General features: G+C 44.7%; 1 protein-coding gene across 2 annotated transcripts in view; it reads left to right on the forward strand.

Annotated features, from left to right (window-relative positions):
- The first annotated feature begins 1,196 nt into the window (after positions 1 to 1,196).
- Positions 1,197 to 11,082, forward strand: part of SMTNL2 (smoothelin like 2) — a 13,512-nt gene continuing 3,626 nt past the window's right edge. For both annotated transcript variants that reach the window (XM_057385668.1, XM_057385667.1), the window contains exons 1-6: positions 1,197 to 1,917; positions 5,437 to 5,527; positions 6,295 to 6,540; positions 7,119 to 7,194; positions 9,094 to 9,264; positions 9,827 to 9,944. In XM_057385668.1, coding sequence (XP_057241651.1) covers positions 1,522 to 1,917; positions 5,437 to 5,527; positions 6,295 to 6,540; positions 7,119 to 7,194; positions 9,094 to 9,264; positions 9,827 to 9,944 — 1,098 coding nt within the window. In that variant the 5' untranslated portion in view covers positions 1,197 to 1,521. The remainder of the gene's footprint in view (positions 1,918 to 5,436; positions 5,528 to 6,294; positions 6,541 to 7,118; positions 7,195 to 9,093; positions 9,265 to 9,826; positions 9,945 to 11,082) is intronic.

Here is an 11,082-nt window from a genome sequence, read left to right on the forward strand (position 1 = left end):
ACAAACCTGAAGGAATTATCTCAGTAATGTTCTGRAAATATCTGGGAGATGTGCTCGCAATTTTGTGCTCCTAATTTTGTGTGTAAGTGATTCAGTTTTGCATGTGAATGCGGTGCTCCCGAGAGAAAGGGGCAATGATTCAGTAATACGGTAAATCTTGTATGGTACCGAAGAAGTTGGAGCTACCTGACATAAAATGGTGACGCATACAGGCTATCTGATGGGGCAAATTTGCTTAAAGTGTTTTTCAGATTCCCTTTCTCCGTGAGGCTTTTTTTGTCCTGTGCTGCGATAAAGAATGCACCCGAGAGCATTCTGCAYCGCGGCTCTGGCTGGCCTGGCGGAAAGGTGTAGCTTACCCCTCACGCGCACAGACCGGCTGGATGACTTGGCAGCAAATTATGTCCCATGTTAAAAACTTTTTGTTTTTTTAAGGAATTAACTGAATCATATAAAACCAAATAGATTAGAAATCTTCTCCTGTGCTGTGSTATCAGCTGTTGCCAAGACCAGAATAATTTTCAAGCATGAGCCTGTTAACGATAACTTTCTTCAACAAGCCATAAGTCTTGCCTTMTCTAATATATCATCTGGTTTAGTTACACCGTAGTTGTTCACCATGAATTCAGGTATGAAAGGAAGACCTTATTTGTTTGYTATATTTTCAGAATCATTGCCATGAGAGGCTATAGCAGATGCTTCTTTTGCATAGCAGTAGCAAGCCTCCGAGGCTCTGGCTTTGCTGTGTGACATAGGCAGACAGTRCCAATGCCCGTCGAATTGCAGCCTGCAGTGGGAAACACTAAAGTGTGAGCTTGCTGTGTATAAGTTTCTGCGCACGAAAGCGTAAAAACTCTGTTGTTTGCCTAAGGGTGTAGGTGCGTGCATTTCTGTCTCTATGCCCTTAAAGAGCATTCTCTTCATCCACTGCCTCAGCGATCTTCGAGGAAGAATGCATACATCGCCATCATCGTCGTCTCAGCAACCCGGGAAGGACCTGGTACTAACCCCTCTTTGCGTCTCTCTCCTGTTCCTTCCCGACCCACATCTCCCACTTCTTCCTTCCCCCGCCGGCGCTGTCCCCCGCTCCGTGCCGTCTCGCTCCCGCGGTCCCGCCCCCAGCCCATCGCGCCCGGCCCTCTCGGGTCCTAAAGTCCCCGGGCAGCTGCCAACGAGCCCGTGCCCCCGCCCCTTCTCCCCTCTTCTTCCACCATTGCTCTCCGAAATTCCATTTCCCCCTGCCGAGCGGGGCTGACCGGGCGGCCGCACCGCCTGCGCTGCTCCTGCGCCGCAGCTGCCCCGGGCGCGGCGTGTGCCCCGCGGGGCTCCTCCTGCGCCCCGGGAGAACCGGCCGTGCCCGGGGGCCGGGCTASGGGCCGGGCTAGGGGCCGCCGGGACGCACGGGGAGTTCTCAAAGAGAAGGAGAGGCGGCGGCGAAAGGGGAGACGATYGGGTGTCTGCCGCTAGCGGCTCCCGAGCCTTCTGCGTCTCCGCCCGCGCAGCCTGCGGGCGGAGGACACCATGGCTGGCGAGACCGAAGATCTTAACAGCCGGGAGGCGCAGACCGTCTGCGACGGCCTGGGACGCTATGAGGATACGCTGCGGAGCGCCGTCCGCGAGATCCATGTGGACATCCAGCTGTTCAAGCAGGGGGTAGGCCGGCAGGTGGAGGAGGTGCTGCGCCTCGCCAGCCCCCTGGCACACACCGTCTCTGAGCTGCAGCAGGAGAACCGGCGTCTGCGGGCGCAGCTGGAGCGCCTGTCTCGGCAGGTGGAGGCCCTGGGCCGTTCGGCGGGGCTGCCCCGGGAGTGGGTGAACGAGGAGGAGAGCGCGCAGGCCGTGGGGCCCGGCTCGCCGGGGCAAGGTTCGGCCGACGGCACTTTGTCCAGTCATGCCAAGCTAGCTGGCCGGAGCCAAGTAAGTGGCCGGGGAGATGGCGGGAGGGAGGGCCGAGGGCGTGCATGCACGGGTGGTGCACGGTGTTGCCAGATTGCGTTGGCACCGGGGTAACGTTTAAGGACACGGGGTTCCTCTTTTGCAGCGCAGGGTCAGCTGTATTTTGGGAGGTGCTCTGAGAAATGATCATGGCCGTGATATCACCTGGAGATCTATTTGATTATGGCTCTGTTTGGTCAAACTGGGATCTTGGTTAGAGTGGTAGCAACCTGTCAGTTCGGTGCGGTTAGAAGTAAGAGAAGATGGGGCAGGCTTGGCTGTCAATACACATATGTATGGGAATACTTCTGTATCCTTTCTGGACTCGATTCTGGGGTATCTGTGTGCCAGCAATGCCGTTTGCGAGCTGGCCGACTGGCAAAGGGGGAACGGCTTAGCGTATAGCAGGCAGTAATGTTTCCCTAACTTAACATGCTGCGGTGAGASAGTTTTGCCGTCTGACCGCTGCCCCTCAACTGTTGCGGCTTGTGCCTGAGAGGTTGACACCAGCTGTCATGGTCTCCGTGACCTGAACTTAAACAGTCATTCCTCCCAGCAATAAAACTTCCCTCGGGGTAATGCAGCTTTGTGACATGAAACCCCAGTTAGTGGGAAGCTCATCTGGTAATCTGGTACTGAGATGTTTTGTGCAATCCTTGTTCTGTGTGTGTCTCTGCGAGAAGAGCTGAGGGMTCCCGTGAGATCCTCGATCCCAGGAGAGTGCGACCAGAGGGCACGCTGTGATTYGGTCACGTAACACTGGAGTACTAGAGACTTGCTTTCACAGATGACAGCCTGTTTCATGTGCTCTCRGTTAAGTGTGTCTTAAGGGGTTTTAAGAGTGGCGAAGCCTAAAAAACGGGTCTGTGGCCTATCCAGGCTTGGGATTAAAAGAGAAAAGCTTGGAAATTAAATTCACTAAAATTGGTGGGAATGAGCAGGGTCTGTATTTCATTTCAACAGCCTTTGAATAACTACTGACTTGTGAATGGGGGTGTGGGACTTCCTCCCTCTGGACAAATGGAAAGGTAAAGCTGCCATTTCATACATCGTAGCAACTGCCATCTCTTCCCCCATATGACAAAGGTAACCTGCATCTGTACAGCTTTCAGATTAGTTCCTGTTTCTTCCATCGAGCTATTCACACCTGTTTGTATTGCAAGGAGTAGAAGTAAGCTGAGCGATATGGAAAGGATGATGGATTGCGGTCCCTCAAACCTCTTTGCGTGCTCCGTCACAGCTGTCTATGCTGTGGTGTGTACCTCACAGTCTGTGAAAAGTCTTGTGTCAATGTTATGGCAGTACCCAGCTTTAGGTATYGGTCTGTGTTGAGGCACGGTGGGAACTTTTGTTTGGATGGGAACCTTCTCGCTTTGCTTTGAGCAAAGGGAAGATTGCTTATGYACCGAGTGTTCTTCAGTGCCCTCCCAACAGTTTATGTCAGAGAAGTTCCCAAGTTAGCCTAGCTGACCGAAAGGGAATTTCAGTACTGAGAACTATGGGACGTGCAGCTACAGTTATACATGCCTAATTCGTGCGGTGAAAATGTGATTTTGTGGGTCAGGTTCCACAGTGGCCACACACAAATGGTGAAAGAGAGAGCYATGGTTGCTGTGCCCGTCACCCAGATTCTCTGTAATGAACACTGTTCCTTCAGTTGATTCCAATTTCTGGTTATATGACCAAAATATTTGAAACAGAATACCATAAATGGCACTGTTTATGTTTTCAGATAAAAGAGTACCTTTGATAAAATTGGTGGCACTACTACTTTTAGTAAATGTTTCTCTAAGTATGATATATGAGAAGCAAATAATAGTGATCTGGAAATAGTAGCAAATCAAGCTGTGCTCTTTTGCTCCTGAAGAGATTTATTGGTTGAGTTCTTTTTCACTGTGTGGTCGACGCAACACTAATCTCGGGTACGGGAGTTTCTGTGATAGTTGGTGATTTCATAAAWGAATGACTGAAATCTCTCACTTGAGAGCGTAATCTCATTTGTGTCTGTAATTCTTGCATAATTTGACCTTGCTGCAGACAAAATCTTGAAGATAAAACAGACATGCATCTTAGAGGTTCAGGGAGGAAATGAAAATTGTATTTCTGTTTTTTCTAATCTTTTGATCCGGTGCTTGCCTTTTTCTGAATGCATATGATTTTCGCTACTGGCTTGCAGCTTCCTGTTACRGATCTGTAAAGTGTAACTTCTTTGCAGCAAAGGAGGAATTCCAGTGACCCTACTACTATAGAAATTATTATCATCCTCTATCACATGGAGACCTGTGAGCAACAGAGATTAGTTTTAAAAGCAAGCTTGGCTAAGGYGTGCAAAACATTAGCGTTAACTTTCTTTGTTTCAGCTTCTCCGGTTCTTAGTCATGTTACTGTTATGTGAGTTGTACAAGTGAGGTGTACTCGTTATTAAGTGTAGATATATCTAGTTATCCCTCTGCTATTTATAATCTAGGTAACAGGCACTGACAGAAGAAGTGTTGCTAAACACATGGGTTTGTCAGGAGCTTGGCATCTCCGAAGTGGATTTTTTGTCAGCCTGAGACTACTAAATGCATATCAGAATCTGATCCCAGATCCTCCCACTGTTCTGTCAGCACGTGGGCCTTCTTCCCCATCCTCCAGCCTGGTATCAGTTTCTTCTTTGACACCGTTAGCCAAAACGTAGTAATCAGGCTTGCATCGAATAAATTACCGCAGYGCTTGTCATTGCATTAGAAAGCCTGTTCAGCGTGTAGAACGCTGCGTGACCTTCGCAATGACTGTGTCATTTGACTATTTTCCTCACCTCCCCAGCTTAGAAAAGTCAATTCATATTTGCAGCCTGCACAGGTGTTCTATAGGTTCAGGCCATAACAGCTGACAGGAATGACTAAACAATTCTAACTCATGTGTATCATGGGTACGTTCCATGGAGCTGCATTAGCTTATGCTTTACATTTCAGTTCTGGATATGGGCAACAATTGTTGACTGGGATCTCAATTACACTAAAGACAGCAATAAAAGGTCTGAACCCCTGAATCTCTGTGGTTTCTRTTATTAGTATTTGTTCTGATTTTCTCAATCCTGGCAGCTATGATAACTGAGTTCATTCACACACACTTCAATATGAAAACGGGATACTTTTCTGCAGCAAACAGGAAAAAAACAAAAAAAACCCCAAAAAAGTAGAGCATTTTTCCATGCAATCTTGATCGATTTCTCCACTATTACAGAGTCTATGTTTATTACCATCACAGTGRATGGTATTATCTAACAAAAGAATAACACCTTCTAGGTACACGGGGAGCGTGTGAAGATGGATCGAAGTCCTGCGTTCCCGATGCTTCATTTGCAGGCTTGCCTCTTGTGGTTAGATAATTGTTTCCCTCTTTTGTTGCGGTCACTTGCACGAGGAAGACGTGTTCTTGGTAGGTGTTCCTGGATATTCTTCTTTCTTTTGCTGCTGTTTGAAACTCAGTTATCATGTCTGTTGTCTGTTCTGACAGAGCGTAGACCTGGATGACCACCGGAAACCTGAGTTCAGAAGAGTTTTTAGTTCTTCYATCATTGAAAATGGGTATCGATCTTCATCATCAGGTAGGAACAGGGCACAAAATGAAGTAGGGCTGCTTGTAAAATTCCTGATCCTGACAGTCACGGAGCAGGAGTCATATGTTGGAAGTGTTAGAGTCTGCTGCGGTTTCAGGGTGGATGTTGCCCTGTGGCACCGATGAATTGTTTCCTAATTGGGAGTTTAACTTTTAAGCTTCAACTTTACTGCTAAGCATGTATTGTGGTGTTTCATAAATTAGAGGCTGTTCCTGTCACGTTAACTTGGGGCACTAGCGATAAGGCCTGCTATGCTGGATGCCATTGTAGTCTTGCATCCCGAAACGTTTTGCAACTCACCYGTCTGCTTCTGTCATCCTTCAGTGGAGGAGGAACTCGCTATCTCTGTTTAGAGAAAACGGCCGTATGGTGTTTCACAAAGCCATGAAAAGAACAAAAATGCTGCCTTCTTATCCAGGACAGGAGATTGGAAGTTAGAGCTGCACAGAGGAAAAGAAGCTAGCAGATACAACTAGGTGTACAAAGCTTGCAAATACAACTAGCAAATGCTAGTTTTATTAATGATCTGCAAGCATTTTTTGCTGCTGAGATTCATGTACAATAAGTGTGACTGCCACAAGCATCACTGGTGTGAGGGTTGTTTCTGCTACGTAAATGGTCCAATGTTTCACAGGGACAACTATGTGGAATAAATCCCGTGACTTGTAAAATAAAGTTGTTACGTGGAAATTGGTTTRTAACTGTGCTATAAATCTGCAAACAAATTTATTATTTCTCTCTTGCTTTTTATACAGSTCAGGCAAAAGTGGCCTCCCGTGACCTGACCTGTTTTCAGATGTCAGAATCTTCTTCCCCTGAAGCCCATGCCCCTGCAGTCACCTTACAGATGCCCCACCTTCCCGTTACTGCAGTAACCAGGACACCTGAGAAGCTCTCAGGAGAGAACATCTGTTCGACAGGAACTGCTGCTGCATCTTCTGGCCTGCTGGGACACGGCAATAGCAAAAATACAATGGCAGTAAAAACTTCCAAGCAATCAGGTAAGAGAGACAAAAATAACTTGCTGAAGCTGCATCCCATTTCCTTCCTTCAGCTGTTGGTGCGAGTACTGTCCTGTGACCGAATGGTAATTACGAAACYTTGCTTCTACGACTGTATATATCCCATTGTGGGGCACTCCAGTTTGCAGTATTGCAGTATTTACTCCCCTCTAAAGCTGGGAGCTTTAGGCTGTAATGTCACTTGTGTGAAGACTTTTTGCTGCCTGATATAGTCGAGTTTTTAGTGACGCATATCTTATAGCGCAGTTACTGAATTCCATAAGTTTCCGAATGTCTTAAACGTGCCCAGCTATTTTAATGAAATTTGTAGATGTTTTTAGTGCTTTGATGTCCGAGGACCTGTAAGAAGTTAAGGGGCTGTTTGGCTAACAGATTCCAATCGTCATTTGGAGGAAGGAACGACCGCTGGTAGTCGTATGGAAGTTAGAGGCCTGCAGCTTTACAATGTAGTGAACAAAAATCAATGCCTGTCTATCCTTCAGGAAAGTTTCTATTTCACATAGCACATGGGGAAGGTTTCTGCACCAATGCATCTTGTCTTTTCTGATTTTATATAGAGAGTGCTGCTTCTGTCACCAAGTCTGTCTCAACCGTGAACTATGGGCTGCGTAGTGGAACCCAAAGTGGGGAAAGGTATGCAATATTCTTGACATTTTGTTAGGCCGTTGTGGTCAGTATAGTCTCGAGGKACAAGTGTTCTGCTGACTTAGAAAACAGGTGCATCTCAGATGCTGTATTGTAAGCATTGGATGTATAGTTGTGCACTAACCTGCTTGCCCCATTATCTTACATTAACCTAAATAGTACAATTAATGAATGTACTGTGTCCATCAACCTGTAAATGAGCATATACCTCCTAACCACACTTCTACTTTCAGGGAATAACCARTCGATGACTACTGGAATAATCACAGTCGGTACTAAAACCATCCTACTGATGTACGTCCACAGTCCTTTTCATTCAACACAGCAGTGCTAGTATGCAGACCCTGAGTGTTCTCAGGTGAAACATACGAGGTCATTCATTGTTTGTACTTCTCACGGGAAATCGGCGACCTGCTACATTTATCATGCTATATGTCTAGTTCCAGGACCACTCATTCCCCCTAACCCCGCTGTGTGACTTGCTATCTTGTGCGTGCGATTCCTATATCGGGGCTGTGTCTTGGTTAATCCTCACACCTTTCTTTTCACAAGACGTCTAGTAGGCTGTACATCAACATTGCACCTGTGATTACAGCTTTGAATAACCTTAGCATATTTGGCTCCTTTTTTTGGGGGAAGTTTCTTTGGGCTGCCCCGCCGATGCACTGAAGAACAAATGAGTCACTGCTGCTATATTTTAGTCCTGTTAAAGGCTGTRAACTTTCCTGTCGGCTAAGTGGAACAGAGATGGGAAGGGATAAAAATTTTGTAGAGCAGTTTCAAGTAGATCTAACTGTGGATTTCCACATTGTTTCAGTCTTAGTGCTTGAGAGAGGKGAACTTTTGTTACTATGGGAAAATTGCCAGGCCCTGTAAAAACAGATTTAAAAATCTTGTTGAAGATTCTGTGTTGCAATTGGTACTTTGGGCTTATTTTTGGAAACCAGCAAATGATTACCATTGAATGTCCTTAGTTTGGCTAGCCTAGAGTTTAATTTGAAGAGAAAGGCCTCGCTGAGGACTACTACAGATTCTTTATTAACGCAGAGTTGCAGTTGCATAGTAWAGGATTACATGGTATTGCAATTACTTCTGGTATATTCAGATATCGTTAATGTGCAACATATTCATCAAGGGAAAAATGGGAGAAGACAGGTTAAATCTCTTAAATTGGCCTTTTATCTGATGACAAACAATCCCAAATTAGGCATTACATTTGTTCTGAGGTAATTCAACATCAGCGCCTCAATAATTGAGTGATGATACTCTGCGCGTCCTAGAGAAGTTGGTGTCGTTCCGTACCTCTGTCTGTACCAGAAAATAACATGTGATGCCGATGACATTGTTCTTTGCCTGTTTCCCCATCTCTGTCATAGGGAACGTTTTCAAATGTAGCGTGTGTCTTGTTTAATTAATGCTGATGAGGCCTTATATGACTCAAATAAACACAAACTATAATCCTACTTTTCTCAATCAAATTACCAGCTTGCAGTTAGTGAAGCAACACTGACCTAAGATCAGAATTCTGTGCACTAGAAGTAAAAATTTCAAAAGTACTTCCTGAAATACRTTTAAGTTTCATTGTAAAAATGTGATAGTCTCCATAAATCAGMAAGTTGTAAATGGAAGGAATTTACTGCTCCTGTGTGGCCACAGCATTTTTTTCTTTTCCTCTTCTCTTTTTTTCTTGCAGGCTTTTAATTGTTGTTCTGCTCGGTGCTACAGAGTGCTTGTGACTTGTCCAGCTGTGTCTCATTTGTAATAGTACCTCAGGGTCTTCTATATTTAAGTGCTGTTGTGGGTAAATAATAACTTTATTACAATTGCTTTTGACTTACGTTGCTCCTCTTACGTTTACCACGTACTTTTTATCTTATGTTTCTCCAGTGCCATTGACAGTTACTGTGATGTGACCCCCAGCTCTCTCTCGCCTCCTCCTACCGTACATCGCCAAGTTGAAAGGAGGAGAGAACTGGTACGGTCTCAGACACTCCCACGGACTGCAGAAACACAGGCCAGGAAAGCGCTTCTCGAGAAATTTGAATGTGATGATGGAAAGTATGTCGCTCTCCTTGTCTCCAGAAGTGTTTGTTAATGGGAAACCACTTGGTCAGTTATTACTGACAGGAGAGTACAGCTGGGTGGGAGAACTCTCTCAGTGTAGGATTTGAAGATAAGGGACAAYGTGAGGTCACTTACAGTTTCGCTGACTTTACAGACCAAGCCTTGGAAATTCATATAGATTGCTCTGGCTTTGGAATTGTTCAGCTGAAGCCTTTCAGGTGCCTTTTATCAGGAAAGAGTTCCGTGAAAGCTGCCTTCTCCGTCACTATAGGAGACGGCAAATCTAGTGATTTTCTGCTGCAATTCATTGAGGATCAAAAGTATGGACTCTTCTTGGTGGGAGTAAGATTTAAGTAAAAGAGGGCTTGGAATTCTGGCTTTAGGGAAATAAAAMTTACTTTTTCTTGCAGGACTGACAAGTTGAGATTTCAGCAACACGTTTCTTGAATTACCATGTGGACGGGGCTGATCTGGGCAAGGTTGCATAGATGTTTCTGACAAGTACGTTTAAGCTTTTCTAGAATGTAATTTAATCTGGTCTCTGTTAATTTTCCAGAGGAAAGGGAGAATCCAGAGCTAAACTGAAGAGGTCGCTGAGCTTTGGGGTTGCCAGCGCTAGCAGCATTAAACAAATTCTGTTAGACTGGTGTCGCTCAAAAACCATGGGATACAAGGTGAAGATATGCTAACGCTTTCAGCTCTTTCTTTTTTTCAGGAGAATTTGCCAAAAATATGTGTTCAAAAGGCAAAGGTAAAATATGCTAGAGAATGAGTTAACTTCCTCGAGGGCATTGTTTTTTGTGTGGGTAACACAAACACGGTTTGCGTGGGCAACACTTCGAGTTGGTGATWGCATGAAGGAGATTCTATATGTTTATTACAACAGCACATTAGTGTTTTTCTGAAAGCTTACCTTTTTGTGCTTATGGATATAAACTTCAGTATATACTAAGACAATTTTTTTTCTTAATTGCAGGCTGTATTTTTTTGCCTTCACATTATATATTACGAGTTCTGAATACACGGAGACAATGGCCATTTTGCCACACACAGACCAAAGTATTGTGTTAGTATTTGACAAATGAACTTGTGGTGAATTGTTGAGTTTGAGTCGCACTGAGTAAATTTTTATGAGACAGCATCTTTGTAACTAAAAGGATACAGCAGCTGAGATTTTATTCATTTTACCTGGCCTTAAACTGCAATTRTCAAAGAAATACAGAATTTTCTTTTTCCTAGGGATTTTCTTTGTGTGTGTAGTATGTTTTTCAATGTTACTAAATGTGCATAAGTGTTGCTAAACTGTATGTTATATTATGCATAAGCAGAACTAATAAAAATTCCTCTTAATTGCTTATCAGAAAAGCTGGGGTTTGAATATTATACGATGGAGAAGCAGCATGAGACAGGAGCACAAATATGGTTCTTTCCACTGTGGCAGTTAAAAGTAAAGATGAGAATTTGCTTTAAGAATCAGGTTGTGCAGTAGGTRTTATTCTTCCTATATTTCTACCTATCTGTGTGTAAATGGATATTGAATTGGGCAAAGCAAGCAAGCATAGTCTTTATTTGGTGTTATTCRCAGCCACGAAATGAACTGTTCTTCAATTAAAAATCCTCCATAGGGTGATTATGATTATATATAATCAGTGGCCTCAGTTTCCACAGATACTGAGCTGATGCATCGGGCCAGCCAGCTCCAGAGCTTGCTGATGTTGATGAGATTCTTCATGATATTTTCAGTGGGTTTTGGATAGGGGACCTTGACTATGTGTCTGCTTTGCATCTGGACATTTCAGGCAAAAAGCTTTC

This window comes from Malurus melanocephalus, unplaced genomic scaffold (assembly GCF_030028575.1).
Source record: "Malurus melanocephalus ecotype Western Australia unplaced genomic scaffold, MMel_1.1 scaffold_853, whole genome shotgun sequence".
NCBI classification, from domain to species: Eukaryota; Metazoa; Chordata; class Aves; order Passeriformes; family Maluridae; genus Malurus; species Malurus melanocephalus.